This window comes from Macaca thibetana, chromosome 1 (genome assembly GCF_024542745.1).
Source record: "Macaca thibetana thibetana isolate TM-01 chromosome 1, ASM2454274v1, whole genome shotgun sequence".
NCBI classification, from domain to species: Eukaryota; Metazoa; Chordata; class Mammalia; order Primates; family Cercopithecidae; genus Macaca; species Macaca thibetana.
This window is the reverse complement of record NC_065578.1, coordinates 203,504,972-203,525,633: the sequence shown is the minus strand read 5'-3', so window position 1 is coordinate 203,525,633 and position 20,662 is coordinate 203,504,972. Positions and strand designations below refer to the sequence as shown.

Here is a 20,662-nt window from a genome sequence, read left to right as displayed (position 1 = left end):
TCTCCCCCAAACATATAATTCCTGCTTGTTTGCCTTTTTAAATTATGTGCAGATTGATAGTAATGGCATAAATTTTGGAAAGCAATTTCAGACCACATAACAAGCATTTTAAATTGTTCATATCTTAGGACCCAATAATTTCCCTTCCTGGAATCTATCAAAAAGAAATAATTTGTTCATTTAAATTGAAATAACTTTTATTAAGCCCTTGTAATAAGCATGGAAGAATGCCTATCACATATATGTCAAATAGAAATAAAAGATTTTTCATGCAAAAATGATGGCATTAAAAGTATGGGAAAGAGGAAATAACTGTCCAACAATAAAGGGAATAGTTAAAATAAGTTCTGGTATATTAGATTTGAATTTAGCCACTAAAGTCATTTTTAATAAAAGAGCATTTAATGATGATGAAATAACTCAAATAGGCAAAGCATTAAAATATTTATAATTATTTTGTGGGGCAGTATTACAGGAAATTTTTATTTTCTTCTTTATACTTGCCTGAACCTTTAACATTTCTAAAATTTGGAAAAAAGTTACCAAAAACCCTAATTCGAACCATAACGAAAAAGGAAGACATTTACCTGAATTTTTTTTTTAGTTTTTTAGAGATTAAAAAACAAAGAATATAGCATAAGGGAACAATTCACAGAGCTCAAGTCACCTTGTTAGCTAACAGAAGATCTGACTGGCATTCTTTTGTGGGGCTGGTTTTCCAAGGCAGTTACAGGATCTCTCTCAGGCTTGTGCAGCAGCCACTACTTGTTGGTCTGACAGCTTGTGATTCTGAACTGAGAGGATATTGAATGTGAACCAGGTGGATATGACTTAAGAGATGTATTACTTTACTATAAGGCTCTCACTTGAAATCTTGGGAATAGAATTAGTTTAGACCTAAACTGACAATTGACAGCTGATGAGAGAGTAGATTAATATGTTTCTATCAATCTGATGAAAAATTCTGTTCTGTCCAAAGAAATCTGTCTGTCCAGAGAGAGCAGTGTGGGATCAGAACTATGGGTATCGGCTGGGTGTGGTGGCTCATGCTTGTAATCCCAGCACTTTGGGAGGCCGAGGCAGGCGGATCACAAGGTCAAGAGAGACCATCCTGGCCAACACGGTGAAACCCTGTCTCTGCTAATAATACAAAAATTAGCTGGGTGTGGTGGCTCACACCTGTAGTCCTGGCTACTCAGAAGGCTGAGGTAGGAAAATTGCTTCAACCCAGGAGGCGGAGGTTGCAGTGAGCCAAGATCGCACCACTGCACTCTGGCCTAGCAACAGAGGAGACTCCACCTCAAAAAAAAAAAAAAAGAAAAAAGAAAGAAAGAAAAAAAGAACCATGGGTATCAGCTGTGCAAAGTTACCCAGGTCCTGCCTACTAGCCCATAAATCAGGGACTAGGCAAAACTTCCTTGGCCATTTCCATACCATGCCCAGGTATGGCAGTGTAGCTGTGGTCATAGCAACACACTTTTCTGGAACATTGCCTCTCCACCATCAAGAAACAGAGTTTATTACTTCTCCTATTAAACCTGGATGGCCCTTGAAATTCCTTCAATGTATAGAACATAGTGAAGGTGACACTGCCTGACTTGCAAAGTCAGGTCATAAAAGGTGACATGTCTTTTTAGATCACCCACCCTGGAACCCAGCCTCCATGTTGTGAGGAAGCCCAAGCTATGGACGGGCTGTTTATAGACATCTGGATGAGAGCCTCAGCTAAAGCCCTAGTCAACAGCCAGACTTGGGAAGGACCGAACCTTCAGATGGTCCCAGCCCCTGTCTTCAAGTCATTCAGCTAACACCCAGACATTGTGGAGCAGAGACACCCTCCTCACTGTGCCCCACCCCAACTTCTGATCTACAGATCCACAAATATCCTAAATAGTTCCTTTAAATCACTAAGTTTGTGGTGATTTTGATGCAGCCATAGTAGCTAAAACAGTGGGCTTACATGGGTTGTCCCTACACAGAACCTCACATGAGTAGATAAAACTATTGCAAAATGCTAGCAAGAAGTGCATCTTCACTGGTACCTAGTTAGGGAGCTAACTGACGAGACTTTTGGAGCTCACTAAAGTGCTAATACCTCTCAGGGAGGGGAGCTCCTACCCACGCAGGGCACTATGGCCATGAGGCTGGGAAGTGCAACAAAGACATTACGAGTGGCCACTGCCACTGGTCAGTGATCCCAGATCCCTGGCTCCTAGTTTAATATGTAAGTTATTGAACAGTACAGGCACATTTTCTGAGGGGTGTGTGTGTGTGTGTGTGTGTGTGTGTGTGTGTGTGTGTGTATGCACCAAGTATAGTCAAAATTTCCTAGAAAATTCCTCAGGAAGATATACCACAGTAAGTCCAACATATCTGATTACAACCCACAGGGCCTCACTTTCTTCCAGCTTTAGGAGAAGTGGCTCTTTCTTCAGTGGACACTTAGCAGAGCAAGGTGCTCACATCATGAGAGGCAGAAAGGTAAGAAACATACAGATTCCTGTCTCCTGGGCCCTCACACTGGCCTTGGGACACACCCACTGCCTAGACTGAAGGACAACATTGCTGTCTATTTAAATAATCATGTCCTCCTGGTACATGATGTTTATATGTTACGGTCACACAAGACGGCATAGTCTCTGCAGGAAGCATCGAGCGTATTACACCACTTCTAGTTTTTCCCCTGCTTTGAAAGTACCTGCTGGAGTATGTTCTCTCAAACCAATGGGCTTTAGGCCTTATTCTGCAGAGATCCCCTGGTAGGAGGAAAAGGGTTTTTATTGTCAACCCTACCCCAATTTCTAATTTTATCTGTTTTATTTGTTAAGCCTTCGTAGAAAGCTAAATAAATAAATAAATAACGGGAGCTGTTGAAGAGAGTTTGTTTGCTTGTTTTAAAAGAAAAGAAACTTTTTTTCAAAGAAGGTATCCTTAGTGAAAGCTTTGGAAGCACTGCCATTTCTGTTTAAGCCAAAATAGTGAGTTGTAAGCCAGGTGTATTAATCAGGAGGCTCTGCCTTGGGTTATAACTGCAAGAGAAATGGAACTTCCTTATCTTAACACCATCTTGTTTCCCAGGACAGCAAATGCATTTACAAAGCTCTGCCTCCTTCATGGCTACTAAGCATGTCGGAAACCTTCCCTGAGAATCTTAATACCTAGAAGCAGAGAGTGCTGCTGGATTTGGTAGGGGTCCTAGGAACCATCCTCAAGATTCAATTCCTTCTTTTACACACAAGAGGCTCAAAGAGTCCTTTAATTTTTATTTATTTTTATTTTTTTTGAGACAGAGTTTCGCTCTTGTTGCCCAGGCTGGAGTGCAATGGTGCAGTCTCGGCTCACTGCAACCTCCGCCTCCTGGGTTCAAGGGATTCTCCTGCCTCAGCCTCCCAAGTAGCTGGGATTACAGGCATGTGACTCCATGCCAGGCTAATTTTTGTATTTTTAGTAGAGGTGGGATTTCTCCATGTTGGTCAGGCTGGTCTCGAACTCCCAACCTCAGGTGATCTGCCTGCCTTGGTCTCCCCAAGTGCTGGGATTACAGGCGTGAGCCACTGCACCCAGCCAAAGAGGCATGTAACTTGGACAAAATGGTGATGGAAAGAAATCAGAGAAGCAAACAGCGAGCGCCTGAAGACATGGTGTTCTCTTCCCTTCTACCCTCAGAACTCTGCAAAGTCTCAATTCCTGGAGCATTCAGTCTTATTAAAGGGATATGCTCCCTCCAGGACACAGAGGCATACTGAGTGGAGGTGACAGCGATGACGGCCATGACAACCTGGGATGCAATGATGGGATGCAAGGACCCCCCATTCACAAGTCCATAAAATACCAGGCTGGAAGCAGAGAAAAGCAAGTGGGCACATGGGAAAGGCGGCGAGAATGTCTCCTTTCCTAATAAGAACATGAGTATCTGGTCCCATCTCTCCCATCAACTCTGTAGATTCCAAATAAACATAGTCTGAACCATGTCCACAACTTCACACACCGAGTGTCTCTCTGTGTGCAATTTGTAACTTTTGCTCCCATTTGTGTTTTAAATTAAATGTGACCAAAAAAGTGAAAGCCTGCATGACTGATACTTGATAATTAAAAATGCCACCCACTACAAAGCCACCGGGATTCCTAGCCGAAATGGAGTTTTGTAGGATTTGCAATTCTGAATGGATCATTTAAAATACAGGTTGCTTGGCAGTTCACAATGTCTTTGAAGACGCTCCAGTAATTTGTCTTGTCAGGCGGTCCTTTCAGCAATTCAAATTATTATATTTTTTCCTTTCTGAACATCCATCCCATCATTTAGCCCTGGGAATAATTGTTTTCCCTGCGGGTCAGAATGAAAAGCAGCTACAACAGGTAAATGGTCTGACTGCTACACCTAACACCCCCTCTCTTCAAAACCCTGCAGATTCCACTTCTTCCAGGAACACTTCAATCCTGATTCTCCAACCCTGCCTGCCTCTGGGTAAGAGCAGTTCCTCCCTGCGTGTGCAACCGCCTGTCTTCCTCACCAGATGATGACAGAATGATGTCCCGCCCCCGCCTCTATCGTCCTACCTTGCTCATAAAAGGTGCCCAGTAATGCTTGTTGCAGCAATGAATGGAGACTCCTGTATCTTATGAGAACTTGGAAGAAGCTGTGCTGGTTTTCAGACTACACTTCCAAGAGATCATTTCACCCAAGTCTAAAGAGCCAGGAAGGCAAACCAACAAGAAGAAGCTTTCTGGATGCTGAACGCATGCCTTTGCCTCCGTGCAACCAAGAACAGCCTGGGTTAATTTTCTTGCCACAGGGACAGCCATGGGGTCCTGGGGTCCTCCACAGTACTGCTGTACACACATGGCTTTTATTGGCCTCCATGAAAGCCCTACCGTCTTCCCTGCTGTCCCTCCACACGGGAATGATTCAGTAGCACCGACTCAGTCAGGCAATATTTCAAATATAATTTGCTTAACTCACCTCATGATCAAAACCCATAGGCGGGAATGTTTGGGCAGAAATTTTCAGCTGTGTTGAATTAGAGCTGATGTCAAATTTCTGTCCTGCTCATCCAACTCAGGGAGTGTGATTTAAAAACAGAAAATGGGATTTCCTTTGTTAGGCAGGATTTTCCCATTAAAGTGACTTTCAAAAAACATTTTTCTATAAAAGTGTATACCCAGAAAAGCATTCAGTTGCTAGCCTGAGCAGATGTCTAAACCACATGCCCCAGTGAGAAGAACAGCCACAAATTCCATGACCAGGGTCTCCAAGGACATTTTTACTTAGTTATAGTTCCCATAACAAGGCTTAAGTCTTTCCCTGTGACATTTGGAAGATACCAACATTTAAAATTTTAGAACTGGAGCTTATATTCAAAGTGTAGGGAATATATTACTAAATAATAATGGTTGTTTTGATACGAGAAAGTATCTGGAAACAATAGCTCATCAGGCTGCATCTAGAGTGATGAGGAAATCATATTTATTATTTCTATTCTGAATAGAAAATACCTTTGGAAGAGGTAACTGTTTACATTAAATTGCTAGGTAGGCGGGTATTACTGTGGCTGCCAACTCTACTTAGGAAAAGCTTCCACACCTAATAGAGCATACATTTGCAGAAATCTTATCATCAGTGGAGATTTGCCACAAATTTGAGCAGACGGACTACACCTTGGGTTGAGTCACTGGATCAAGATGATTTAAATAGTCTATTTCTTAAGATGCTGTCAAGAGTTATTCTAAAGGGAGGGGCTATGTGAAGTCTGAAAGAGTGTCAAGAAATAGAATAAGAAAAATCTCAAAACTGAAGTAAGAAGTACTGCTAGGATTCCAAGATTAATCTGAGAAAGCAGGCAGTTACCCTTCAGGTCTCTCTTTCAGACATTGTGCTGGGGGCTGTGCTGAGAAGTCATCAGTTACTTCTACCCTTGCTAGGGATCAGTGGTGCAGGGGAGGGGTTAGTACCTGTAACTCTAGCATGAACCTCCACCTTGGATATGGTACTCTTTGCTGTGACTCAACTGCTTACCCAGATCCTTATTTCCCTTGGCTGTGTAATAAGACATCAGCAATACCTATCCACAAAAGTATATTTGCCAATCCATAAAAATATTTAATTCCTGCAGTGCAAGTCACAGGCTACACAGTAAGACAAACACACGCACAAAAAGGACAGGTGTTCCTTTATGGCCTTCAAGCCAACTGTTTACATATTTTACATATTTTGGAGCTATAGCAGTATTTAAGTTTTTTAAAAATTTTAAAAACGCAAAATTGAACACAGCACACACACATGCTTACAAGCCAAAAATGCTACTTGAGCCTCATAATGGTTGTTACAGCGTGAAGTCTCACTCGTTCTCCTCTGGCTTGAGGTAAACCCGATGTGATTACCACCATCCGTGAGCTTAGCTGATGCATCAAACCATTTCCTTAGTGTAGTATTAAAATCACTATCTTAAATATGTTCCTTTGGGCTGTTTTCCAAAATATATGCTTAGCAAATACATTCCAGGAATGCAATATGGTTTTCTCTTTCTTTTTAAAATACTATCTAGATAAAGAATATTTACTTCAAACAAATGCCTGCCCACAACACAAAGAATATATTTCACATGTATTTGACATAGATTTTATGGTGTTTGCCTTTTCATATAAATGCCGAGTTCTACAGTCGTGTAAATGCCAATAAGCAGAGAGGCAAAATTGAGACACTAAGCGTATATCTTTATTACTCTGATACGAGTATTCATCCAAATATTCAAATTATACGGTTACTCTGAGTAACTGCGTATTTCTTTTAAAAGCATCCAGATGTCATCAGTGGTAAAGAAAGCATCTGAAATATTTAGACCTCTTTAGGTCAAAGCAAACAATGAATTGTCTTCAAGTATCTGCATGCTTGTTTTGAAGGTGGCTCGGAGGAACAGGCTCTAAATAAAAGTAATTAACAGAACGAAACAAATTGTTAGAAGAAGAAATTGCTTGCTAATTGGCATATGTTAATTGGCCTGTGGTTTCTAGTTTAGTTGAAGGGAAACCTTTGAAAAGCTCCAGTTTATATTACACGATCATGCAAGAGGATGTGAACTGCTTTTCTTTAAGCACACTGGGCTTGATCGTCAAATCTGAATAAAACCAAACTTCATTAGAACCCTCTAAGAAAATAATCCATTTGAATCCAAAATGAGATTCATGGCACAGGCTGGTACCTAGATACACACCATTTAACAGAAGGATTCAGATTCTGGGGATAGGGACATCCAACCCTAAGGCCCTTTTGCATAAGAAAACAAAAATGAAAAGTAATTTGAGGGATTCCTTTTAAGGGAATGTGTTCTTTGAGCTAAGAAATATTGGACTGTAAAAGGAAACTGTGAAGACAGAATCAAATCCCAAACTCCATCCAAGTTCACTTTATAGTAAAACAAATTTGAACTTAGTGTTTTTTTGTAAACTGTTTTAAGTATGATACTCCCATAGTTACTGTTTTTAAATGTCAGCATTTAATCCTGGTTCTGGATGTTACCCCTTCCAAGGGAGAGCTTGCTTCCCACCCTAAAGAAGGTGGTGCCCGAGGTGCTCAGAGGTGCCTGAGAGGCACCTTCTCAGGCACCTCTGTAGTTTGCTGGAAATAGATAGGGATGCTCTGGTTGGTGGTATCTACTCTTTCTCTCAAAAGGCACTCAGACAAAAAGAGCAAAGGACCACTCTTCTTTTCTCTCACTGTTACCCAAGCTTGTTGGCCTGAGGTTCCTAATCATATCAGCAAAATAAGATCTGCTCTGCCATAATCAACGGTTCCAGGAAATACCTGGGGGCCGGGTGGAGGAGGGGGTGTGGAACAACCAGTGGCTGGCAAAGCAGAAACACCAGCATAGACAGAGCGGAAAACGTTAAATTATGCACTGAAAAAGGCAGTGCAGCAAGTCTTGGGCAGAGGTAAGAAAATTTCACACAGGCGTTTCCTGGAACCCCAGTCCTCATCTCCTGCCTGCTGCTAGCTAGGAAGGGCAGGAATAGCTCACGACCAGCTTGTAGGGGTCCAGAAGCTCCTGACTTTAACTGCCCTGGCTGCCAAGTGGTGGGGAAATCAAATGCACTGTAGCTATGATGAGGGGACAGGAAACTATTTCATTTTCCACATCACAAAACTTCTCAGCTACTCCCAGGACACCACTGAGGATTCATTGGATAACACTTCCTCTGTTACAAATGCCAAAAATGAGTCCTTGCCATTCAGGCAGAGGCCATCCCGCTATCGATCCCTCAGTCTGCATCAGTGAATGACAAGGAATTTCCAAGGTGAACGGCGTCACCAAGAGCCCTGAGGTTGTTTTCCTCAGAAGTGCTGAACTATTTTTAATTAGTGGAAAAAGGGCCACCGTGAGGCCCCGGAGCATGGAGCAAGGTTCCACCATGTTCCGAAAGAAGGAGAAGCCAGCAGATCAGAGGAGTCCCCTTCCTTCCCTTGGGCGGGTGAAGGAGGCTGAGAAGCTGATGACAGTAATTAACTGAGAAAACCAGCAGGAGCCAGCTCACTGAACAGAAGAAACACCTCTCTTATCCACCTGCCAGCTTGTCCCTGGGCTCTGCTTTCTCTCTCAAATTCAGTGGCCAAGGCCAGGCCAGGGGCAGGGCCCTGGTAAGCTTGCGCACTTCTGTTTCTATTGGTCAAGTTGCATTTGTTTCTTAACTTCTGTAGGCCAGTTGTATTTAAAAATCCGAATTATGCGATCTAAATAAATACTATGGAGAGCAATGATATATTAGTGTGAAAAAAAGTGCTTGTCTCCATGAAAAGCAAGTTGGAAACCTTGGAAAGACTCAATAACATTTAAGAGAGAGGAAGAGGCTGAGAATTGTTTTCCAAGTGCTCTTAAAATTTACAGTCCAGGCCGGGCGCGGTGGCTCAAGCCTGTAATCCCAGGACTTTGGGAGGCCGAGACGGGCGGATCACGAGGTCAGGAGATCGAGACCATCCTGGCTAACACGGTGAAACCCCGTCTCTACTAAAAAAAAAAAATACAAAAAAACTAGCCGGGCGAGGTGGCGGGCGCCTGTAGTCCCAGCTGCTCTGGAGGCTGAGGCAGGAGAATGGCATGAACCCGGGAGGCGGAGCTTGCAGTGAGTTGAGATCCAGCCACTGCACTCCAGCCTGGGTGACAGAGCGAGACTCCGTCTCAAAAAAAAAAAAAAAAATTTACAGTCCACTTTAAAGACACCAAAAGTGGAAACTGTTAATGATGCATGATAGGTGAGGTTTACACAAGAAGGGTCATGTGAAAAGCCAATCAGCAGGCTCTACAAACAGAAATCCTTGGTCCTATATCGAATGAACAGCAAATAAGAGGGCACGTTTTCAGCTAGAAACAAAAAGGCTGAAAATACACACGTATCATCCTTTATGATTCTCTGCCTTTTCTGACTTTTTAATTAACCAACCAATTACCAACCCTGGTTGCATCCTGGTTGCTTCTACTGCTCTACTCTTGGGAAAGATGGCTGAGTTTGCAAAACTTCAAAATGTAGTGGAGACAGAACTTTTCTTCATGCCCTAGCTTTTTGCTTTCTGCCCAAAGACATTAAACAAAAAGAGCAAAACCAGCTGATGGGTAAGTGAACATTTTTCCCTTGTCAGTTCTTTTCAAAAGTGGGAGAGGTATCAAGAGATCACGTAGTTGGGGATATGCTCCCTGGAGAGTCAAAGTGAGTTTCCAGCTGTCCCAGGGCCAGTAAGTGTCAGAGAAAAGAAAGACTCAGATCTGGACCCATTATGGCTGAAGAGGAAGCACTTTTGCCCAATAGAGACATTTCTAGATACAGAAATCAGTTTAAGACAAGGAGGACAAACATCTTCATTGTGGATCACCTTTTCCAGCCTTTTTTTCATGTGAAATTGAGTAAAAAGGAATGGAGATACTTATGTTGTGGCTCCCAGTATGATACCCCAAAGTGTGACACTGTGCTATGCTGAGTACTTTGAACCAAAGGAGACTGGAAGGCTCAGAAGCAAGGTCTCTCTGACCTTCTCCTGCCCTCCTCTCTCACACTCCTTTTTCTCCCTGGATGCAAGCCACAGAAACCGGAATTCCTCTTCCTCAAAGCCAGTCTTAGAAACTAGGACTCCTCTCCCCCAAAGCAACCATAAAACCTAGAAAGGTCACTCTCTTCCTTCTCCCTTGAAGACCCTCCATCCAGAGAAGTCCTGCCCCATAGCCAAGAGGAATAAATACTACACAGAGTGTCCAAGAAGAATCTGAACAGACAGGACTTGCTGGTCCGCTCACCCCCCAGGCTACAGCCATTAGATTACACCCATTTTGTCCAATCACATTCCTTCATAGCTAACTATTCTTCATTACACCTGAGCATAAAAATAGTTTTCCCCGGGTCTTTGAGTCTTCATTTCTGAAGCCTCCTGTGTCATGTAAAACTGATTAAATTAATGTGTTATGTTTTTCTCTTGTTAACTTGTGTTTGTTATAGGAGTGTTAGCCCTTATGATGACTGAGGAAAGGTATCACACCTTTCCACCCCTAAACTTACAATGCTTTTTGAAGACCTCAATCTGAACAGATGAGGCTACACGGTTGTGTTGTGTCTTACTGCTAATTCCGTTCGTTGCAGCCGTGTTCACACACTGGCTACTCACATACTGCACGCGATGACTCAACATTGCCACGTCCTCTTTTGGCCTCTTTAGTGAGAGCTACTGGCTCAGAAAGGAAGCAGCTGGGATGAGAAGTCTGGGGGAGCGATACTGTCCAGGGAGCCCATTATGTAGGAAGAGGAGTGGAAACAGAAAGCACCCCGCAGGCTAGGTTGCAGACAGGAAAGAAAAAAATTACGCAGGTATTATGGCCAGAACAGCCAGTACAAAAGAGCCACTTCACAGCGGAGGAAGCCTGGCTCACGATTTCCCTGGCTCCTGTCTGGCCCCCATACAATTTCTGTAACATCTATGAACCAGGGCCAATAGCAGCTGATAGTTTCCAGAGTCCTCAGACAGGCTTGGAGGAGAGCTGTCATGAAACTGGAAAAGAAAAGGGCTCTTACAATTCGAGGAAGTTCATGCTGAGTTTGGCACAGAGCCCTGTTGCTGACTTCCTCTGTAACAAAATCCAAAGCAAATTGCTTTGCCTTAATGGGCCGAGCTGTAAAATGGGGGAATGGTGCTCAGCAGCCTGGCAAGGACCGTAGGCACAGAGAAGGTGTTAATTAACGACAAAGTCCTTGTGATAACAAATTATCACGAGAATGCACATCACCACGTTGGCCAGATAAGCACGGAAAAGGCTTTGAAAACTCCTCTCCCCGTGGACCTCTGTAAGAAGTCAGTAATTTTTCATGGAAGATTTGGGTCAAAAGGAAATTGACTGCCTTCAGGGCATCAAGCTTCAGTAGAGAAACCAGTATAGGATGCTCAGACCCAGCAGGGAGTTCCAAAGCAAAACCAACCCAGACCTGCAAGCAAATAGACATTTTAGCCACAGGATAAATGCAAAGTACCCAGACTTCAATGGCTCCCTGGAAAACACAGGCAGGAAAACAAAAGCACCTTCCTCATGAGACCCTTGTTATCATTTCCCTGTACCTTCCATAGTCTAAAATCCCGGACCCAAATACAAACGAGATCTTTCCTTCGTGAAACCTTTCTCTGCCTGGGTCTCTTCCACTGACTCATTGCTCATGTCTACTTTTTGACAAAAAGTGAGTATATTACACATGTAAAGGAAAATTTTAAAATCTCAGGCACCCCCAAACTCCTCAGGCAAAAGGGAAAGTTAAGCCTGGAGACTGAGTCATGCAACACCCTCTTCCAAACAAATAGCTGTTGCTAGCATTAGGCGTACAACAAGCATTTTAGAGATGCTTGTGACTGCCAGAAAGAGTGATAGGAACAAAAGTTAACACAAATTAGCCTCTACTATGTAGGCATCTCTCACTTGGAGATGCATCCTTTTATTTAAATCTTCATCACAGCTTCATGAGATAGTTTTCATTATCCTCTCATGTCGTGGTGGTGTTTTTCTTAACAGATGTGGAGATGCAGCCTGTAAGAGGCCTAACTGAGGATTACAGCAAACTCAGACTCAAGCCCTGTGCTCTTTCTGGCAGGCCAAACTGCCTTTTGACAGTCCTGAGACAAAAGCACTGACTCAAACATCTATAGCCCAGTTTTAAAATAGGTAGACATTTAAAAAAATGTTTTTAAATCACTGTTGTAAAGTCATACACAGTAAAATTCACTCTTTCTGATGTAAAGTTATGGATTTAGACATATGCATACTCACATAACTACCACCACAATCAAGAGAGAGAATACATCTATCATCCCGCCCCCAACTTCCATACCCCAGATTCCTTCCTGTTGCTCTTGGAATGAGTCCCTTCCCCTTTCCCAGCAACAGCTGATCTCTTTTGTGACCCCATAATTTTGCCCTTCTCAGAAAACATCATCTTAAAATCCATGGCACTCATGAATTCAAAGAACGGCTGCCCTCTCTGTGAACAAAAACCCACCACTGCGATACGGGCACAGGGAAATGATAGCGAAAGCCAGCAAAAGCTATAAGGTCCCCTCTAAAGCACCCACTCTCCCCTAAGACGGCAACAAATAAATATAGGACATCCTCAGCATTTCAGTTGGTGGAGAGGATCTGGGAGGCTTTCTGGGGGACCCCTGGAGCACCCAAACAGCAGCCACCACAGGACCTAGGATAAGGTTCCACTCTTTATTCATCCTTGACCCCAAGCTTCCTATTTTTCAACAAATATAGCTCCGTGTTCTTATAGCCAGATAGTGAAATTGACAGGTGCTTATAATCTTATGCAGGAAAACGAATCCTCCTATGCCTGGGAAAGTCTGTCCTCAGAGAGCCTAGAGGGCTCAGGGCTCAGTGGGAAGGGCAGAGAAGCGGGGAGAGAGGGAGGAAGAGAGTGATGGGGTTCAGAATGCACTACCCCAAAATATGGCACCTTGGCATTTGAGGAACAGCAGAAGCAGGAGTGTCTCTGACCTTCTACAGCCATTCTCTCCTGAAGCAGGCCATAGATAATTCTCTGACCTTCCTCTAACCATCGCTGACCACCCTCATCCTTAAAGTGTACAACCTATACCCAAAGGAAAGGAGTGTCCTTATCTCTGAAGACACAGGGATGCAGTGAAGAATCTGAGCAAACAGGCCTTGCTAAGCTCCCCGCAGTTTATTGCCATTAGATCCTATTCCTTTTGTCCAATTATACTTCTCCACATCTGTCTGCTATTCTTCAAACTTAAGCATAAAAATACACTGGTTTCTGTTGCTTTGGGTCTTCATTTCTGCAGCCTCCTGTGTCATGTAAATTTTATACAAAGCAAATTTGCACATTTTTCTCTTGTTACTCTGTCTGCATAGGGGCCTCAGCTGAGAACCTTTAGATGCATAAAGGAAAGATAATGATTTTTCTCCCCTACAGGAGTAAGGGATCTCTGCTGAATCAGTCCTGGCCTCCAGCAGAATCAATGACCCATGGACTCCATCACATACCTGGCATGGCTTCTGACTGCCCCACACTGAGCTCCTCCCGGAAGCTCACTTTGAAAAGCCAGCCACACCTTCAAAGACTCATTTCCGGAGCCTGCAGTTTCTTCCACCCGGGAATAAACCCTTGCTTAGGTGGCACTTCCCTCCATCCCAGAATATTCTTTCAAACCATCCACCTGAAGCACGTGGTAACTTTTCAACACCTCTACCCAGAGCACTGGAAACCAGGCTTTGCTGGAGGATTCCACCTGCAGCAACTGGGTTAACAAAAGAGGTCAGATGTCTATAAATTATAGTAGAGCCTGTGATTGGGCCAGCAAGGATGCAGAGTGACAATGGTTGCTTTCTTATAAGACCATGGAATCCAAATATAGGATCAAGGATCAATTTTCCAAGCAGTCCAGAGGCAGTGACTAAGAACACAAATGTCTGCTCTTTGAAGGTCATGGTCCTGCAGAAGGGATGTGAGGCTGCCAGGGCTGGCCTGGGGAGGTAACAATTTCCTCACCCACCGGTGGTGAGTCCTGGCAAAGACCCAGGGAGGAAGCACAGCTAACATCTAACATCAACCATGAGACTTGAAGGCCATGTGTCACGTTCCTCCAGCCTCTCTATGCTATTTCCTTTTCACACTCAGAACACCTGGGAACCTGGGCCAACAAAGAGCTCTGAAGACTCAGGTCATGGCACTGAAATCAGGAAAAACTTCCCAGGGCCTTTTTATGGAAAAGACTCTTGTTACGGCGGGAGGAGGAAAGTGAGAAGAGGAAGGGGAAGGGAGAGAGGAAAGAGGGGAGAGAAAAGTAAAGTTAAATAAAACCATATTTTAATTTCTAATACATATATCTCAGGCCAAACTTTAGTTGTGTTTATGAAAGAAGAACATTATAAATATTCATTATGATCTGGTTTTGGTAAAAACAATTAATGGGATAAATACATATATTTGAATGTTTCATTCAAATAAATAATAATATATTGTAATATATAGATTCTAAATATATAATTAAATATCATATGATATATGGTATATAATGTATAGTATATATGTCAAATATCATGTATGGCATATATAATCTATAGTGTATATGATAACTATGTTATATATGACATATATAATGTATGCTATATATGGTAATTCTATATTAGACTGCATATTCTAATTCTAGCCACTAAATTAGAATGAAAATGGAACTAAATATGCCAAAAGTTGGGTTTTTTTGCTCTTCTATATTTCAAACTTTGACAAAAATTCTACATTATTTTGTAATCATATTGAAGCTACTGAAACTTTTAAAAGTTTATATGCTCAATGGGAAGCCCTCCCAATATATATTGTTCCCATTTGGAGCCTGGTCCCAAAGCACCCCTTAGAATAGGGGTCCCCTCTAGAGACCATGTGGAAAGGACAGACCTCTTTCTGTTCGCCTCCAGCACAGTACAGAGAGGGGATGAGGTGAGCCTTCCATTCTTCCAATGTCTGCAAAGGGGTCTTCCTTTTATCCTCGGAGTGGAGCCTGGGGGTAATGGGAGGAGCAGCTATACAAACAGCTCCCTCTAAGGCATCCATCTGCCTCTCATCTTCTACAGACAGGCTTCCCCTGGCTTCCTGGAGTTGTAGGCTCTGCATAAGCAATCGACAAGCTTCCAAGTCAGCTTCCCACACTTTCCCAAGCAGTGGACACTTGCAGCTGAGACAGAGAGGAAACAAAGGCATAAAAATAAACTCAGTGATGTTTCATCATACCAGGTCAATAGCTTGTCTACCAGGCTAAAAGTCAGCCAGTCATCTTATACTTGATGACTTAATTTCACAGTGATAAATTACTTCAACTAGAAGACGTATCAGAGGGACCACATTTGTACACCATCAAGTCACCATGAAACGTATTGGTCCTTAGCTGCTTGGTCTGCAAAGGCATCCAAAATCCTATGTATTTTTCCAGACTCAGCAGCCCAATACAACACAGTTTCTGCTCATATCTGTGTTTCCAGCCCTACTGTCTTGCTTTGAATCCTCAGACCTGTCCAACTCTTCCAGGCTAGATCATCTCTCTCCGTCCATTCCCCACCAACACACATACACCCAGGCCTTCATCTGACTAAATCATATTATCTTCAGAACTCGGCTTAAATAACCTTTTTGGGAGAAACATTCCCTGCCTTCCAACTGGAAAATACGATGGATCTCTTAGCATTTTTTACTTTTATTTCAGAATATTTATCACAATTCTAATTATTTATGTGATTATTGTTTTGTTTTACCTGAGGGCAGGGCTTGTAACTATGTTGTTCTCCACTCTATTGCTAGACTCTTTGTGTTAGTCTGTTTTCATTCTGCTAAAAAGAACTGCCCAAGACTGGTTAATTTATAAAGGAAAGAGGTTTAATTGACTCGCAGTTCAGCGTGGCTGGGGAGGTCTCAGGAAACTGACAATCATGGCAGAAGGTGAAGGGGAAGCCAGGCACCTTCCTCACATGGTGCCAGGAAGGAGAATTGCAGAACGAAGCGGGAAGAGCCCCTTTTAAAACCACCAGATCTCATGAGAACTCACTATCCTGGGAACAGCACTGGGGAAACTGCCCCCATGATTCAATTACCTACACCTAGTCTCTCCCTTGACATTTGGGGACTATGGGGATTACAATTCAAGATGAAATTTGGGTGGGGACACAAAGCCTAACAATATCATTTCACCCCGGCCCCTCTCAAATCTCATGTCCCTTTCAAATTTCAAAACCAATCATGCTTTTCCAACAGTACCCCAAAGTCTTAATTCATTCTAGCATTAGCCCAAAATTCCAAGTCCAAAGTCTAATCTGAGACAAGGTAAGTCTCTTCCACCTAGGAGCCTGTAAAATCAAAAGCAAGTTAGTTACTTCCAAGATACAATGGGGGTACAGGCATTGGATAAATGCTCCGTCCCAAATGGGAGAAATTGGTCAAAGCAAAGGGGTTACAGGCCCCATGCAACTCCAAATTCCATCCAAGCAGTCAAATCTTAAAGATCTGAAATGATCTCCTTTGACTCCATGTCTCACAACCAGGTCATACTGATGCAAGAAATGGGTTCCCACGGTCTTGGACAGCTCCACCCCTATGGTTTTGCTGGGTAAAGTCCCCCTCCTGGCTGCTTTCACAGGTTGGCATTGAGTGTCTGCAGCTTTTCCAGGTGCATGGTGCAAGCTATCAGTGGATCTACCATTCTGAGGTCTGGAGGATGGTGGCCCTCTTCTCACAGCTCCACTAGGCAGTGCCCCAGTGGGGACTCTGTCTGTGGGCTTTGACCCCACACTTCCCTTCCACACTGCTCTAACAGAGGTTCTCCATGAGTGCTCCACCCCTGCAGCAAACTTCTGCCTGGAAATTCAGGCATTTCCGTACATCCTCTGAAATCCAGGCAGAGGTCCTCAAACTTCAATTCTTGACTTCTGTGCACCCACAGGTCCAACACCACATGTAAGCCTCCAAGGCTTGGGGCTTGTACCCTCTGAAGCAACAGCCTGAGCTGTACATTGGCCCCTTTTAGCCATGGCTGGGACACAGGGTACCAAGTCCTGAGACTTCACAAAGCTGCAAGGCCCTGGGCCCAGTCCACAAAACCATTTTTTCCTCCTAGGTCACCAGGCCTGTGATGGGAGGGGCTGCCATGAAGACTTCTGACATGCCTTGGAGACATTTTCTTCATTGTTTTGGGGATTAACATTTGGCTGCTTGTTACATATGCAAATTTCTGCAGCCAGCTTGAATTTCTCCTCAGAAAATGGAATTTCCTTTTCTATTGCATCATTAGGCTGTGAATTTTCTAAAATTTTATGCCTTGCTTCCCTTTTAAACATAAGTTCCAATTACAAATCATCTCTTTGTGAAAGCATAAAAATGAATTCTTTTAAGAGCACCCAAGTCACCTCTTGAATGCTTTGCTGCTTAGAAATTTCTTCCACCCTAAATCACCTCTCTCAAGTTCAAAGTTCCAGAGATCTCTAGGGCTGGGGCAAAATGCTGCCCATCTCTTTTCTAAAACATAACAATTGCTCCAGTTCCCAACAAGTTCCTCATCTCCATCTGATACTACTTCAGCCTGGACTTCATTATCGATATCACTATCAGCATTTTGGTCAAAGCCATTCAACAAGTCTCTAGGAAGTTACAAACTTTCCCACATCTTCCTGTCTTCTTCTGAGTCCTCCAAACTGTTCCAACCTCTGCCTGTTACCCAGTTCCAAGTCTCTTTCACATTTTTGGGTATCTTTATGGCATCTTCAACATGGATCATGAACTCAAATACATAGCATGCCCAGCATGCAATGTAAATGTGTGGAGCAGAGAAGGGATGATATAAGCCATGACAACTAATATTCAGCCTCATTGGTAGAAGATAATAGAAAGGAGTGACTCTGGCTAGTTGGGAGTGCATATCCCTGTATACGGAGCACATCATCAACTCATCAACTCAGGCACACTGAAATTATGAGGGATGTAAATTCAATGTTGACAAAAATTTTGACTTTTTTTGGAAAACCAAAAATCAGGAATTTTCAATGAAAATATATATTTTCATCCATCCAGACAGCTTCATGCCAGATATTTTCCACAGACCTATCTTCCATTTAATAACCCTTCCTTCTACTGTCTTGAATCTGCTATTCAATCTACTATTGTGTTCTAAGTTTCAGTTACTTTTAATTTGATTTTCTTTTATATATTCCAGTTCTCTGTCAAAATTCTCCATCATGTTCCCTATTTTCTTGGACATATTAATTAACATTCTCCCAAAGCCCATGTCCATAAATGATGAGATCAGAAGGATAAAGAAGGAATTAGGCAGAAGTAATATTGGAAGAGATTATCAGCTGAAAATACCATGTGTTGACAAACAACATCACACCACACATTTAAGAAGCACTACAACTCAAAATAGGAAAAGATCAAAGAAAACACACACTTAGGCCCATCATAATGAAATTTCTAAACATCAAAGACAGAACAAAACTCTTAAAAGCAGTGAGAGAAAAGAAAGGCATCTTAACTTCAAATGAACAAAAATATGGATGACAGAAACAGTGAAAGCTAGGAGACAATAAAACATCTTTAAAATGCTGAAAGAAATTAACTGGCAATCTAGAACTATGCAATCATTTTGAATTTTCTTCAAAAATAAAAGTTAAATAAGCTTGGCATGGTGGCTCATAATGGGAGAGGCATAATGGGACTTCTCATGTACAAGAAGCATTTTATTTCTTGATGGTGATGATTCCATGAGTTCATTTTGTGAAAAATCATCAAGCAGTACATTCATGATGTGTGTATTTTATGTCCATGCCAATATAAAATAACAAAAAGAGAAAGAAAATATAATAAGAAAAGAAGGAAAGAAGGAAGGAAGGAAGGAAAGAAGGATGGAAGTAAAGAAGGGAAGTAGGAAGGAAGGGAGGAAAGAAGGAAGGAAGGAAGGAAAGAAGGATGGAAGGAAGGAAGGGAAGTAGGAAAGAAGGAAGGAAAGGAGGAAGGAAAGAAGGGAGGGAGGGAGGGAGGGAAGGAAGGAGGGAACAGATTTTCTGAGAGATGCACTGGAGCAGCAGTGCAGGAATGGGGTCTGGTCCACACTAGAAACAACAGTCCTTAGTTGGGGGCACTTTGGTATTTTTCGTTTTCCTAATTTTAGCCAATCTAATAGGTAAAAGGTAGGACCTCATTTGAAGTTGCATTTCTCCACTAGGATCATTTCATAGCCACTCAGATTTTCTTCTGTGAATTATCTTTTCATATTCATTGCCTCTATTTATTCCTTTCTTGGGTTCCCTATCCTTTTCCCAAGGGTTTTGTTGGAGGAGACATTTTATTACCATTTCAATATCTTTAACTTTTACACTCTATTCAAGTTTTCCATTTATTCTTCTGTCCATTTTAATATTTTATATCCTTTATATAAATTAATCCTTTTTGAACAAATTCCAAATGTATTGTTACATGTTTGTTCATATTTTTAAAAACTATTTTAAAAATTACTTGTTTGTAGATCTCCTTTTCAGGATGTGTTTTACTTATTCTTTTTCTGATTTATCTTATTCAGTCTTATCAAAGGTTTGCTATCTTACTACTCTTTTCAAAGAACTGATTTTTCCTTTGTTAATCTTTATATTAATCATTTTTCACTATTTCATTGATTTGTTCTTATCTTATATTTCCATTTTCCCCATTTCTTTGGATTTATTATCTTACTTTTTATTAGCTTCTGTTAAACACTTAACTCATTTGTTTTCTTTCTCACATTTTCCTCTTTGATATTTTAATGTTATAATAAGCATATTTAAAGCTCAATTTTTGTCTGAGTAATACTTTAACCATGTCCAATATATGTTTATTTAAATTTTTAATTATTAAATATATATATATATATATGTATTTTTTGAGACAGAGTCTCACTCTGTTGCCCAGGCTGGAGTGCAGTGGCGTGATCTCGGCTCATTGTAACATACAGAAAAATATGGAAAATAATTTAGCAAACAATTGTGGGCCTATCACAAAATCTATCAATTTGAAATATTTTTCTGTAATAGCATTATATGTTTTTTTTAGAATTTACAGCATTATTGTCCAGCAGATTTTACAGACAGCGTTTTTCATTGTCTTTCCTAATGGTTCCCTTGTTAATTCAAGGATTGTATAGTGATAGATATGTTTTTTAGTTTCTAAATAGAAGAGATTTTTTTCACCTCCCTTTTTGTTAGATTAATACCTAATTTTATTGCATACTGGTTGAGAATTAACTCTATAAAATTATCTGAGGGTTCTTCTATCACCTAGTACTTCATTGATTTTTGTAAAATTTCCATATGTGTCCGAAAAGAATGAGCATTGTGTTCATTGAAAGGAAAGTGAAGGCATATTATGTTATGAAAATTTTTATGTATTTGTTTTTCTTGTTGTTTGCTTCATCTATGAGTTTCTGAAATGAGTGTTTTAAATTTCCAACTATAATTCTTGATTCTTCTATTTCCTCCCATAATTTTATTGGTTGTTTTATTAGTCTCAGATTATGATGTTAGATACCTAGGGGTTCCAATCATTACATTTTCTAACTGCTTCTTTTCTTTATATGACAATTTTCATTGTTGATATTACATTTTAGCCTTAAAGTCTACTT

At 41.6% G+C, this 20,662-nt stretch overlaps 2 protein-coding genes across 3 annotated transcripts in view; one reads left to right on the top strand and one right to left on the bottom strand.

Annotated features, from left to right (window-relative positions):
• C1H1orf131 (chromosome 1 C1orf131 homolog) overlaps nucleotides 1-20,662 on the top strand; it is an 846,319-nt gene that overhangs the window by 53,197 nt on the left and 772,460 nt on the right. The gene's annotated exons all lie outside the window — the stretch shown is intronic.
• DISC1 (DISC1 scaffold protein) overlaps nucleotides 1-20,662 on the bottom strand; it is a 346,709-nt gene that overhangs the window by 17,382 nt on the left and 308,665 nt on the right. For both annotated transcript variants that reach the window (XM_050769867.1, XM_050769874.1), the window contains one exon: nucleotides 14,929-15,205. In XM_050769867.1, the coding sequence (XP_050625824.1) occupies nucleotides 14,929-15,205 (277 nt within the window). The remainder of the gene's footprint in view (nucleotides 1-14,928; nucleotides 15,206-20,662) is intronic.